Source organism: Nomascus leucogenys, chromosome 1a (genome assembly GCF_006542625.1).
Source record: "Nomascus leucogenys isolate Asia chromosome 1a, Asia_NLE_v1, whole genome shotgun sequence".
In the NCBI taxonomy this organism is placed as follows: domain Eukaryota; kingdom Metazoa; phylum Chordata; class Mammalia; order Primates; family Hylobatidae; genus Nomascus; species Nomascus leucogenys.
This window is the reverse complement of record NC_044381.1, coordinates 67,085,259-67,100,096: the sequence shown is the minus strand read 5'-3', so window position 1 is coordinate 67,100,096 and position 14,838 is coordinate 67,085,259. Positions and strand designations below refer to the sequence as shown.

General features: G+C 42.1%; 1 protein-coding gene across 2 annotated transcripts in view; it reads left to right on the top strand.

Annotated features, from left to right (window-relative positions):
• Nucleotides 1-35: 35 nt before the first annotated feature.
• L2HGDH (L-2-hydroxyglutarate dehydrogenase) overlaps nucleotides 36-14,838 on the top strand; it is a 67,131-nt gene continuing 52,328 nt past the window's right edge. For both annotated transcript variants that reach the window (XM_030810184.1, XM_030810188.1), the window contains exons 1-3: nucleotides 36-254; nucleotides 7,595-7,710; nucleotides 8,452-8,603. In XM_030810184.1, coding sequence (XP_030666044.1) covers nucleotides 115-254; nucleotides 7,595-7,710; nucleotides 8,452-8,603 — 408 coding nt within the window. In that variant the 5' untranslated portion in view covers nucleotides 36-114. The remainder of the gene's footprint in view (nucleotides 255-7,594; nucleotides 7,711-8,451; nucleotides 8,604-14,838) is intronic.

Here is a 14,838-nt window from a genome sequence, read left to right as displayed (position 1 = left end):
GCGCGCACTTCATTGGCCCCCGCCTGAGGGGCGGGGCTAAAGAGCGCAGGTCCTCGGCCGTGGAGTGTCAGGTGGCGGCTTCTGAGCGCTGAGGGAGGGGAGCGTGCGTAGGGGATGGTGCCAGCGCTGCGTTATTTGGTTGGTGCCTGCGGACGGGCCCGCGGGGGTTTCGCCGGGGGCTTCCCTGGGGCGTGCGGGTCGGCGTCTGGGAGGCCCAGACCGCTGTGTGGAGGTAGCCGCAGCGCCAGCACCAGGTGAGTGGCCGCTGGTCCTCCCCGCCGCCTGCGCTACTGCCTCTCGCGGAGGCACCTGGTGGTGGACCTGTGCCCCGTTCCTATTTCCCTGTCCCGGGGTGAGAGCAGGTTGAGGTCCTGTAGCACTCCAACCTCGGATCCCAGGAGCTACCAACCTGCAGGTTCATTCCTTGTATTTACGGCCCGGAGGAAAGGCAGTGTATGGAGTAGAGGTCAGGAGTAGCTCTGGCTTTGAACAACCCGTCCACTTTCTGTTGAACTCTGGGCTAGTTACTTAACCTCCTTAAAGGCTCAGTTGTGAATGGGACCTTAGTCTCTCCTCTAGGTGGTCATTTGAAGGATAAAAGGACCTAGCACACAGTATAAGCAAATATGCTGTTTATTAGCTGGAGTCTTTGGCGTTGCTTGGAAGATCTGAATATAGTCTTAAATCAGTTCCTGGCACACCCCGCATAGAGTTGCCCCCGTCGGAAGCAGCTCTTATGCTAATCAAAGCCCGCAGAATTCATTGTCCTGTGATTTATAGTTTGGACGTCACATTCGAAACCACTGTCTTTCTCTGCCCTCTGTAGAAGAAACAGTTTGTGTGAAGGCTGTGAGGCTTGGAGAGGTTTTGGCTATTTTGACGACTGGAAGGTGGGCCATATGAGTGTGACTGAAGCTTAGTGGAAGACATATGGTGTGGAATGACCCGGGGGAAGGACTGCATCACAGCAAGGTTTTTATTTTAACCACACGTTGACTTTTATTCTAAGAGCCACGGGAAGCTATTTAAAAGGGTTTTAAGAAGAGGCTACGCTTGACCGGGCACGGTGGCTCACGCCTGTAATCCCAGCACTTTGGGAGGCCGAGGCGGGCGGATCACGAGGTCAGGAGATCGAGATCATCCTGGCTAACACAGTGAAACCCCGTCTCTACTAAAAATACAAAAAATTAGCCGAGCGTAGTGGCGTGCGCCTGTAGTCCCAGCTACTCGGGAGGCTGAGGCAGGAGAATGGCGTGAACCCGGGAGGCGGAGCTTGCAGTGAGCCGAGATTGCGCCACTGCACTCCAGCCTGGGCGACAGAGCCAGACTCCGTCTAAAAAAAAAAAAAAAAAAAAAAGAGGCTACGCTTTAGGAGGCCGAGGCGGGCGGATCGCCTGAGGTCAGAAGTTCAAGACCAGCCTAACCAACATGGCGAAACCCCATCTCTACTAAAAATACAAGAAAATTAGCCTGGCGTGGTGGTGGGCGCCTGTAATCGCAACTACTCCGGAGCCTTAGACAGGAGAATCACTTGAACCTGGGAGGCGGAGGTTGCAGTAAGCCGAGATCGCGCCATTGCACTCCAGCCTGGGCGACACAGTGAGACTCTGTCTCGCAAAAAAAAAAAAAAAGACAAAAGAAAAAAAGAAGAGGCTAATGATTAAATGTTGATGTTCTAAAAGTTGACTCTGGCTGCTGCGTGTTGGTGGATGGGGGGAGTAGAGTGGGATACCAGTAATAGCGATTGTAATTTGTTACGGGGCATGTGGACAGTTCTTTTGGGAAGCTTTTCTTAAGGAAAGAAAAGTAGGGCTAGTGAAAGTTTTGTTTATACCTAAAATGTTTTTTAAAAATTTTTTAAAAAAAATTTGTGGAGTCAGGGTCTCACTCTGTTGCCAAGGCTGGAGTGCAGTGGCACAATCATAGCTCACTGCAGCCTCCACCCTCTTGGGCTCAAGCGATCCTCCCTCCTCAGCCCCCCTCCCCAATGCTTCCTGCCCTCCAGGAGCTGGGACCACAGGCAGCTAATTATTTCCTATTTTTTTGTAGAGACGTCACCTAGGCTGGTCTCGAACCCCTGGCCTCAAGTGAACCTCCCTCTTCAGCCCCGCAAAGTGCTGAGATTACAAGTGTGAGTCACCGTGCCTGGCCTATACTTTTATTTTGAAATATAGATTCATTGGAAGTTGCAAAAATAGTACAGGCCAAGCATGGTGACTCAGGCCTGTAATCCCAGTGCTTTGGGAGGCTGAGGCAGGAGGATCACTTGAGCCCAGGAGTTTGAGACCAGCCTGGGCAAAATATAAGATCCCATCTCTACAAAATAAAAAATAAAAATAAATAAACAGTGCAAAGCGATCCCATGTATACCCTTCACCCCATTTACCCCAATGGAAACATCTTATATAACTATAGTACAATATCAAAACCAGGAAATTGATATTGGCAAAATCCATGGGCATTGTTCAGCTTTCATCAGTTTTACATGTATTCGTGTGTGTGTGTGTGTGTGTGTGTGTGTGTGTAGTTCTATGCAGTTTAATCATATGTATTAATTTGTGTAACTACCACCTCAATTAAGATACGAAAATGTGGCCAGGCATGCTGGCTCATGCCTATAATCCCAGCACTTTGGGAGGCTGAGGTGGGGCTTCATTGAACTATTTTGTCTAACTTTGTGTAGGTATGAACTTTTCCATAAAAAGCTTAAAAAAATTATCTGTTAAACCATTGGTGTTGAGATTAAGTGAGTTGTAGAGAAAGATGTCCCTTTCAGCCTCCGTGGTTAGCTTGGCCTGCAACTGTCCTCCAGTATTCATCTATGACTATTGTTCTGTTCATCTTTCTCCATAGTGGATGCTTGGAGATTTGTGCTTTAGTTCGTGAAACATATTTCAATGATTTTGTGTCACTGGATAAAACAGTGATTCTTCAGATTTGAGGAGGGGGAGTGAAGGGTGGCACATGTAGTTGGAAAAAGCATATTCAGTATGATAGTTTTATGTTTGAATATAATAGTTTATTGATGGTTGTAATATAATCTGCAAAGACAATATCTTGGCTGGGAATCTGTACCAAGGTAATAATTCTAAGTGGAAGGTCTACCTTCCCCAAAGCTTTTGTGTTATAATTATCAAAAGGCAGCAAGGGGCCAGGCGCAGTGGCTCACGCCTGTATTCCCAGCATTTTGGGAGGCCGAGGCGGGTGGATCACCTGAGGTCAGGAGTTTGAGACCAGCCTGGCCAACATGGTGAAACCTCGTCTCTAGTAAAAATACAAAAACTAGCCCAGCGTGGTGGTGTTCGCCTATAATATCAGCTACTAGGGAGGCTGAGGCAGGAGAATCGCTTGAACCTGGGAGTGGGAGGTTGCAGTGAGCCGAGATCATGCTGCTACGCTCTAGCCCTGGCAATAGAGTGAGACCCTGACTACAAAATTTTTTTTAAAAAACATTTTCGGTATAAACAAAACTTTCACCAGCCCTGCTTTTCTTTCCTTAAGAAAAGCTTCCCAAAAGAACTGTCTACATGCCCCACAACAAATTACAATCACTATTACTGGTGTCCCACTCTACTCCCCCCATCCACCAACATGCAGCAGCCAGAGTCAGCTTTTAGAACATCAACATTTAATCACTAGTCTCCATCTAAAAAAAAAAAAAACCCAAAAAACAAAAACAAACCCCCCCCCCAAAAAAAAGGCAGCAAGGATGAGAAACATTATTATGTAAGTCAAGACCACCCCTGTAAGGGCCAAGGTTATGCTACCTTTTACAGAAAAATGAGGCTTGAAGGCAAAACATAGCATCATAGTTGAACTTGAAAGTAAGAAAGAAAAACAGTATGAAAGATGTCTCCCTTATACACACACTGCAATGTAATTGATACAGATATCAACTTGATAAATTAAAAAAATACAGCTGGGCGCAGTGGTTTACGCCTGTAATCCCAGCACTTTGGGAGGCCGAGGCGGGCGGATCACGAGGTCAAGAGATCGAGACCATCCTGGCCAACGTGGTGAAACCCCGTCTCTACTAAAATTACAAAAATTAGCTGGGCGTGGTGGCGCGCGCCTGTAGTCCCAGCTACTTGGGAGGCTGAGGCAGGAGAATCGCTTGAACCCGGGAGCTGGAGGTTGCAGTGAGCCGAGATTATGCCACTGCACTCCAGCCTGGCGACAGAGCCAGACTCCGTCTCACCAAAACAAACAAACAAACAAACAAAAAAACCAAAAAACCAAAAAAAAGTCAGTCAAAACAGTCAGTCCTCGTTTTTGTGGGTTCTGCATCTGCAGATTCAACCAACTATGGATCAAAATATTTGGAAAAAAACAGTAAAAAAAACAGAATTTTTTTTTGTTTGTTTGTTTTTGTTTTTGTTTTTGAGATGGAGTCTCGCTCTGTCACCCAGGGTGGAGTGCAGTGGCGCAATCTCGGCTCACTGCAAGCTCCGCTTCCCAGGTTCACGCCATTCTCCTGCCTCAGCCTCCCGAGTAGCTGGGACTACAGGCACCTGCCACCGCGCCCAGCTAATGTTTTGTATTTTTAGTAGAGACGGGGTTTCACCGTGTTAGCCAGGATGGTCTCGATCTCCTGACCTCGTGATCCGCCCGCCTCGGCCTCCCAAAGTGCTGGGATTACAGGCGTGAGCCACCGCGCCCGGCAATAACACAGAATTTAAAATACAGTATAACAACTATTCACATAGCATTTACATGGTATTATGTACTGTAAGTGACCCAAAGATGACTTAAAGTATATTGGAGAATGTGTGTAGATGATATGCAAATACTGTGCCATTTCATATACAAGACTTGAACATATGTATGTGGATTTTGGTATCCATGGGAGTCCTGAAACCAATCCCCTGTGGGTATTGATATATGATTAAGTAATACACATACAAATATCTTAAGTATTTGTAAATGTTTTGAACATCTACCTTAGTGGAAAATTATAGAGGTTTTGAAAAATAAAAAGCCTATCTTAATAGTTATTCTTAACAGCCAGGATATTTTAGAATCCGTAAAACATCTGTTTATTGTGAAAGTTGTGTAAAGAGTCAATGGCTGTAAATCAGTGTAAGTAGCTAGTGGAATGTGAGTGCTTTACCTTTTATCTACTGAACTTATGTTTTTTAAAAACCTGCTTAAAAGCTTGGACTTCCAAATACACTCTGATCATATTAGTAATTTTTTAGTTGACCACTGTAAGCATTTGCCAATAACTAGTATTAATGTAGTGGACCCAGAATCCCATTTTACTTGTGCTGCTCTTGTTATACCCTCTTTTTAAAAGTGGGCATCATTCACCACCCTTGACAACCATTTTATCCAATCTAAAGCTGCTGCAGGAGAACCACCTGCTGAGCATCACCTGGAGGTTCTCCCTGTTCAAGTAGGAGGCTTATGCTCTGACAGAGGGAACTTTATCCACTTACGACCCCCAAATTAATTTAAGATGCAGGATTTGATTATCAAGCTTACGTGTTAGTTCCTAGTTGTCTAGGATCTGTTTCTGCTTCCAGATACAGCCAGAGATGTGGTAACAATTCTAATCAAATTGATGTACTTTGCTAAGGATTTTGAAATTGAAACTTAGATCACTTTTCAAAGAAAGGGCCTAATCTCTGAAATTTCCCTCTGTCTTCTGTTCCTATAACATCCGTATTTGTTGGCTATCAGGTCAGTGTTAAAGGTAATCTTTTAAGCTTCGAATTGCAGATTTATATAAATTATACATGCTTGTTCTAAATTTGTTTTTTTTTTTTTGAGACAGAGTCTCGCCCTGTCGCCCAGCCTGGAGTGCAGTGATGCAATCTTGGCTCACTGCAAGCTCTACCTCCCGGGTTCACGCCATTCTCCTGCCTCAGCCTCCTGAGTAGCTGGGACTACAGGCAACCGCCACCACGCCTGGCTAATTTTTTGTATTTTTAGTAGAGATGGGGTTTCACCGTGTTAGTCAGGATGGTCTCAATCTCCTGGCCTCGTGATCCGCCCGCCTTGGCCTCCCAAAGTGCTGGGATTACAGGCGTGAGCCACCACACCCAGCCCTAATTTTGTAAATGGTTGTATAATCAGGATTTGCCATGGCAAAGATTGTGGTTCCTAAGCCCGTTTCTGGACCAATTATTGCCCCAAGATTTATTTTCTCAGAGTTGTTTACTTCTCAACGAAAAACATGTAAAAATTCTTGCACACTAAAGTGTTAAAGCTTTAATGTATTAACACATTGTCAAGAATACTACATTGGAATTTTAAAAGGATGGGTAGTAGAATCATGACTATGCTTAACACAAAGTATAGTCACGCACCGCATAAGAACATTTTGGTGAACCGCAGACCGCATGTACAGTGGTGATACCAAAGATTATAATACCATGTTTTTTCTGTACCTTTTTATATTTACACATTTTTAGATGGACAGATACTTACCATTGTGTTACAGTTGCCTGCAGTATTCAATATAGTAGCCTGCTGTACAGGCTTGTAGTCTAGGAGCAATAGGCTATACCATATAGCCTAGGTGTACAGTAAGCTATATCATCTAGGTTTGTGTAAGTACATTCTATGCTGTTTGCACAATGAAATCGCCTAGCAATGCATTTCTTGGAACCTATCCCTATAGTTAAGCAACGTATGACTGCAATCACTTATGTAACCAGCCCGGCTGCCATGCTATGGAGATATAGAGCAGATTGGGCAACCAGCTATCCTGCCTGCCAGTAAGCTGTAGTTGATTATACTACTGACCAGCGATGCATATAACTTTTGAGGTCTTTTTTTTTTTTTTTTTAATGCATATAACTTTTTTTTTTTTTTTTGACACAGGGTCTGGCTCTGTCTCCCAGGCTGGAGTGCAGTGGCATGACCTCGGCTCATTGCAACCTCCACCTCCCAGGTTCATGAGATTCTCCAGCCTTAGCCTCCCGAGTAGTTGGGATTACAGGTGCCTGCCACCACACCCAGCTAATTTTTGTATTTTTAGTAAAGATGGGGTTTTACCTTGTTGGCCGGGCTGGTCTTGAACTCCTAACCTCAAGTGATCCACCCGCCTTGGCCTCTCAAAGTGCTGGGATTACAGGCATGAGCCATCACACTCAGCCTTGATTAGTGTAACTTTTGAGGGTTTTTTTTTTTATATATATACATGTGAAACCAAATAGCACAGGCCCCAGTACATATTTTTTTTTTTTTTTTTTGAAATGGAGGCTTGCTCTGTCGCCAGGCTGGAGTGATCTCGGCTCACTGCAACCTCTGCTTCCCAGGTTCAAGTGATTCTTCTGCCTCAGCCTCTCGAGTAGCTGGGATACAGGCGTGCACCACCACGCCCAGCTAATTTTTGTATTTTTAGTAGAGATGGGGTTTCACCATGTTGGCCAGGATGGTCTCGATCTCTTGACCTCGTGATCTCTCCACCTTGGCCTCCCAAAGTGCTGGGATTACAGGCATGAGCCACCGTGACCGGACGCCCAATACATTTTAATGATTACAAATTAATGGTTTAATTATCCGTTGATGATGAAAATTATGCATGTCAAGTTTGGCGAGGTCTACTATAAATATGCATTACTTTAAAGATGACTTTCTTTTGAAGCTCGTTTGATATAGTCATTGTTGGTGGCGGAATTGTGGGACTTGCCTCTGCCAGAGCACTCATCCTGCGACATCCATCACTTTCTATTGGTGTTCTGGAAAAGGAGAAAGATTTAGGTATGTATATAATCAATGTTGTTATTTGGGCTTACTTGGGCATCTGCTCATTTTGTCTGTTGTGAATCTTTCATGCTGAATGCCAGTGTTAGTATCTTAGTTTGTGTTCTGAAAGCAGAGTGTGGGACAAGGACATGGCTATAGGTTATTTATTTGAGAGGTTAAAGCAGAGTGTGGGACAAGGAGGATGTGTCTATAGGTTATTTATTTGAGAGGTTATCTCAGGAAACAGGAGTGAGGGGGTGAGGAAAGTAAGACAGGGAAGGAGGAAGAGACATGAAAACACATCAAGATTGTGGCTGTGAGCTTGATTCCACCGGAACCTCTGAGGAACAATATAATATTTCCCAGGATTGTGCCCACTTTATCCATCAGCTCCTGTCCCTGTTGGTTGAGGATTGCTGCTAGTGATGTTGAGCACCCCGTGCTCTTCTCTAAAAAAGTTACCAGAGGCCCCAAGGCAGAGTACAAAGAGCCCTAGGGGGCCCTTGAAGTGGTTTGCTGGTAATGAGAGGTGAGTTTGTGCACAAAAGTTGTAGTTGAAATCAGAGATGGGCTGGAGGGATGTGACATGGATACCAGGGATGGCTGTTAGAGGAAGTTACCAGTGATCTGAACAAATTCAGGCAGAATTTTACATGATGTGGTCTCCAATAGCTTCAACTATAAGTTTGTTCTCTTACCTCTTATGTTTTGTACGAATCATGTACTTACTCTTACCCTGTTTCTCTTGTTCTGTAGCTGTTCACCAGACTGGACATAACAGTGGTGTCATACATAGTGGAATTTATTATAAACCTGAGTCTCTGAAAGCCAAATTATGTGTACAAGGTGCAGCTCTCCTCTATGAATACTGTCAGCAAAAGGGAATTTCCTACAAGCAGTGTGGCAAGGTATGGCAGTTTACTAGAGCCTTGACTAATTTCCAACTGGCATTTTCTTAGTGATGTTTAATATTACATTTTTTTAAAATGTATTTTTTTCTTTGTGTCTATGTAATTTTTCAAATCTAATCTTAGAGAATAACTAAAAAAAGATGGTGTGACTTTATGTAATTTTCTAAATAAAAGTTTTATTGACATATAATTTATGCACCATACAATTCACCCTTTTAAAGTGCACAGATCAATTTTTAGTATATTTACAGAGCTGAGCAATCATCACCACTATCTAATTTTAGGCTTTTTCATCACCCCAAAAAGAAACCCCATACCCATTAGCAGTCACTCCCCATTTCCACCTCCCCCGATGCCCCAGCAACCACTAGTATTCTTTCTGTCTTTGTGGATTTGCCTGTTCTGCACTTTTCATATAAATAGATTCGTATACTATGTGGTCTTTTGTGACTGGCTTCTTTCACTTAGCATAATGTTGTCAAAGTTCATCCATGTTGTAGCATGAATCAGTACTTCATTCCTTTTATGGCTGAACAATATTCCATTGTATGGATATACCACATTTTATTTGTTCATCAGTTGATAGACATACGGATTGTTTCCACTTTTTGGCTATTATGGATAATGCTGCTATCAACATTCGTGTATAAGTTTATTTGTGAACATATGTTTTCATTTATATTGGGTATATACCTGGGAGTGGAATTGCTGGGTTGTCAGGGTAACTGCATGTTTAACATTTTGAGGAACTGCCAGATTGTTTTCCAAAGCTCTGTACTATTTTACATTCCTACCAGTAATTAATAAGGATTCCAATTTTTCATGTTCTTGCCAACATCTATTTTGGTTTGTCTTTTTTATTTTAGCCATCCTAGTGGAAGTTTTGATTTTCAGTTCCCTAGTGATAATGATGTTGAGTGTCTTTTATTTTTTCCTTTTTAGAAAATAGTTCTTGAGCCCAAGTGTTTGAGACCAGCTGGGGTAACATAGTGAGACCTCATCTCTACAAAAAATTTAAAAAGTTAGCCGGGTGTGGTGGTGCACAACTATAGTCCCAGCTACTTGGGAGGCTGAGGTGGGAGGACTGCTTGAGCCTGGGAGATCGAGGCTGCAATGATCCATGATTATGCCACTGCACTTCAGCCTGGGCAACAGAGTGAGACCTTGTCTCAAAAAAATTAAAATTATTACTTTTTAACTTTATTTCTTATTTAAAAGTTGAGACAGGATCTTGCTGGTCTCAAACTCCTGGCTTCAAGCACTCCTCCTGCCTTGGCCTCCTAAAGTGCTGGGATTACAGATGTGAGCCACTGTGCCTGGCTTAAAATTATTTTTTAATTGACAAAAATTGTCATTTATCATGTATATTTATTTATTGTATATTTATTGTATATTTATCATGTACAACATGTTGTTTTGAAGTATGTATACGTTGTGGGCCAGGCAGGGTGGCTCACGCCTGTAATCCCAGCACTTTGGGAGGCTGAGGCAGGCAGATCACTTGAGGTCAGGAGTTCGAGACCAGCCTGGCCAACATGGTGAAACCCCATCTCTACTAAAAATATAAAAATTAGCCAGGTGTGGTGGCACATGCCTGTAATGCCAGCTACTCGGGAGGCTGAGGCACGAGAATTGCTTGACCCTGGGAGGCGGAGGTTGCAGTGAGCCGAGACCACACCACTGAATTCCAGCCTGGGCAACAGAGTCTCAAGAAGTATGTGTACATTGTGGAATGGCTAAATCAAGCTCACCAACATATGCATTACCTTTCATACTTACTTTTTTTTTATGATGCAAACACAAATCTACTCTCTGAGCAGCCTTCAAGAATATAATACATTATTAACTATAGTCAACATTTTGTGTAATAGATATCCTGAACTTATTCCTCTTAACTGAAATTTTCTGTCCTTTAACAAATATCTTTCCACACCACCCCTGCCTCCCTGCCACCCCAGCCCCTGGTAACCATCATTCCACTCTCTACCTCTGTGAGTTCAACTTTTTGAGATTCTACATATAAATGAGATCATGCAGTATTTATCTTTCTGTGCTTGGTTTATGTCACCTAAGATAATGTCCTGCAGGTTCATCTCTGTTGTCATTTGTGGCATGGACCATTTGTGACAATAGAGATGAACATGGAGGATATTATCTTAAGTATTTCTCATTATCTTAAAGATTTTCTCCTTTTTTAAGGCTGACTGGTATTTTGTTATGTATCCGCCTGAACTGGCCTCCCAGTGTTGGGATTACAGTTCTGAGTCACCACGCCTGGCCTGATCATACGGTTTTTGTCCTTCATCTTGTTGATACGATGTGTCACATTGATTGATTTACATATGTTGAACCATCCTTTGCATCCCTGGGTTAAATCCCACTTGGTCATGATGAATGATCTTTTTAATGTGTTGTTGAATTTGGTTTGCTAGTATTTTGTTAAGGATTTTTGTATAGTGTTCATCAGGGATATTGGCCTATAGTTTTCATTTTTTTGATGTGTCTTTGTCTGGTTTTGGTATCAGGGTAATACCAGCCTCATGGAATGTGTTTGGAAATATTTCCTCCTCTATTTTATGGAATAGTTTGAGTAGGGTTTGATATTAGTTCTTCTTTAAATGTTTGGTAAAATTTAGCAGTGAAGCCATCAGGTTCTGGGCTTTTCTTTACTGGGAGACTTTTTATTATGGCTTTGATCTTATTGCTTGTTATTGGTTTGTTCAGGTTTTGGATTTCTTCATGGTTCAATCTTGGTAGGTTGTATGTGTCCAGGAATTTATTCATTTATTCTAAGTTTTCTAATTTATTGGCATATATAGTTGGTCATAGTAGCCTTTAACAATTTTTTGAATTACTGTGGTATTGGTTGTAATGTCTCTTTTTTCATCTCTGATTTTATTTATCCAGGTCTTCTCTTTTTCTTAGTCTGGCTAAAGGTTTGTCAGTTTATCTTTTCAAAAAACCAACCTTTCATTAATCTTTTGTATTGTTTTCTTTGTTTCAATTTCATTTATTTCTGCTCTAATCTTTAATATTTCTTTTCTTCTACTAATTCTGACTTTGGTGTGCTCTTGCTTTTCTAGTTTTTTAAGATGCAGTGTTAGATTATATGAAGTTCTTCTACTTTTTTGATGTAGGTGCTTATAGCTATAAACTTTCCTCTTAGTACGGCTTTTGCTATTTCCCATAGGTTTTGGTATGTTGTGTTTCTGTTTTCATTTGTTTCAACAGATTTTTAAATTTCCTTCTTAATTTCTTCATTGGCCCACTGGTCATTTAGAAGCGTATTGGTTTTATTTGCTTGTTTGTTTATTTTTTTGAGATAGAGTCTCTCTCTCACCCAGGCTGGAATATAGTGGCACTGTCACAGATCACTGCAGCCTTGACCTCCCAGGCTCAAACAGTTGTCCCACTGGTCGGGCATGGTGGCTCGCACCTGTAATCCCAGCACTTTGGGAGGCTGAGGCAGGGGATCACCTGAGGTCAGGAGTTTGAGACTAGCCTGACCAATGTGGAGAAACCCCGTCTCTACTAAAAATACAAAATTACCTGGGTGTGGTGGCGCATGCCTGTAATCCCAGCTACTCGGGAGGCTGAGGCAGGATAATTGCTAGAACCGGAGGCAGAGGTTGTAGTGAGCTGAGATCGCGCCATTGCACTCCAGCCAGGGCAACAAGAGCGAAACTCTGTCTCAAAAAAAAAAAAGTCCTCCCACCTCAACCTCTGGAGTAATGGGGATCACAGGTGCACCACCATGCCTGGCTAATTTTTTTTTTTTTTTTTTTTTTTTAGACGGAGTCTTGCTGTCACCCAGCCTGGAGTGCAATGGTGCCATCTCAGCTCACTGCAACCTCCACCTCCTGGGTTCAAGCAATTCTCCAGCCTCAGCCTCCCAAGTCGCTGGGACTACAGGCGCACGCCACCATGCCTGGCTAATTTTTGTATTTTTAGTAGAGATGTGGTTTCACCATGTTAACTAGGCTGGTCTTAAACTACTGACTTCAAGTGATCTACCTGCCCAAATTGCTTGGATTACAGGCGTGAGTCACCATGCCCAATCGTTTTGTTGTTGTTGTTGTTCTTTTTGTTTTTTTGGGTTTTTTTTGAGTTAGGATCTCTCTCCGTTGCTCAAGTTGGTCTCAAACTCCTGGGCTCAAGTGCTCAAGTGATCCTCTCACCTTGGCCACCCAAAGTGTTGAGATTACAGGTGTGAACCACCGTGCCTGGCCAGCAGCATATTGTTTAATTTCCGTGTGTTTGTATAGTTTCCAAAATTCCTCTTGTTATTGATTTCTAGTTTCATTCCATTGCGGTCAGAGAATATACTTGATATAATTTCATTTAAACAAATTTTTAAAGACCTGTTTTGTGGCCCAACATATTGGTCTATCCTTGAGAGTGATCCATGTGCTGGGGAGAGGAATATATATATTCTGTAGCTGTTGGATGAAACTCAGTAAATATCTATTAGGTCCATTTGGTTTGTAGTGCTCAGTAGTTTATTCTTTGTGATGCTTTTGTGAGGAGAATTGTTTTCCTAATTTCATTTTTTATAATTCATTGCTAATGCATAGAATATGATTGATTTCTGTATGTTGATTTTTTTAATCCAGTGACCTTTCTAAACTCATTTTGTTCTAATTGTGTGTGTGTGTGTGTGTCTGTCTGTCTGTCTATGAATTCCTTAGGCTTTACTATATGCAGGATCATGTCATCTGCAAATAAGTTAGTTTTACTTCTTTTCCAATTTAGATGTCTTTTAACTACTTATGCTGCTTGCCTGATTTCCACGGGTGGAAGCTCCAATACAGTGTTGAACAGAAGTAGTAAAAGTGGACCTTCTTGAATTGTTCTTGATCTAATGGAGAAAGCATTCAATCTTTTACCCTTAAGTATGATGTTAGCTGTGGATTCCCTTTATCAGATTAAGGAAGTTCCTTTCTATTCCTAGTTTGTTGAGTGTTTTCTATCATGAAAAGGTGTTGAATTTTCTCAAATGCCTTTTCTGCTTCTATCAAGGTGATCATGTGGTTTTTATCCTTGATTCTATTAATGTAGTGTATTAATACATTTTTGGATGTTAAGTTGATTTTACATTCCTGTGATAAATCCCTCTTGGTCATGGTGTAAAATCCTCTTTATATGTTGCTGCATTCAGTTTATTAGTATTTTGTTCAGGGTTTTGCATTAATATTTTTAAGGGATATTGGTTTGCAGTTTCTTATGATATCTGGTTTTGGTAAAAGGCAAAATATTTTTTCTTTCTGAAGAGAAACCAGAGCACTGGTTTTAGTATCAAACTAATATTGGCCTCACAGAATTAGTTGGGAAGTGATTCTTACTCTTCTGTTTTTTGGAAGAGTTTATGAAGAATTCGTATTAATTTTTTTTTTTTAACATCTGGTAACATTCGTGAATAAAGCCTCTGGGCCTGGGCTTTTTTTTTTTTTTTAATGTGGGAAGTTTTCAATCACTTCATGTGTTATAGGTTTATTAAGTTTTTCTTCTCAAATCAGTGTCAGAAGTTTGTGTCTTTCTAATAATTTGTACGTTTCATCTAGATTTTCTAATTCATTGCCATACAGTTGTTCATAGTATTCTTTTATAAGTCCTTTTATTTCTGCAGTGTTGGTAGTCATGTCCTTTCTTCATATAAGTTTTTTTTTTTTTTTTTTTTTTTTTTTTTGGAGACAGAGTCTCACTTTGTCACCCAGGATGGAGTGCAGTGGTGCAATCTCGGCTCTCTGTAGCCTTGACCTCCTGAGCTCAAGTGATCCTCCTACCTCAGCCCGCTAGTAGTTGGGATTACAGGTGCACACCACCACACTCAGCTAATTTTTTGTATTTTTTTGTAGAGACAGATTTTGCTATGTTGCCCAGGCTGTTCTCGAACTCCTGAGCTCAAGCGATCCACCAGCATCAGCTTCCCAGAGTGCTAGGGTTACAGGCATGAGCCACCGTGCCTGGCCCTTATAATTTTTAAGAATAAAAGCTCATTGTCACCATTAAAGATGATATGAGGCTGGGTGTGGTGGCTCACGCCTGTAATCCCAGCACTTGGGAGGCCAAAGTGGGTGGACCACCTGAGGTCAGGAGTTCTGGCCAACATGGTGAAATCCTGTTTCTACTGAAAATACAAAAATTAGCTGGGCATGGTGGCAGGCGTCTGTAATCCCAGCTACTTGGGAGGCTGAGGCAGGAGAATTGTTTGAACCCGGGACGGAGAGGTTAC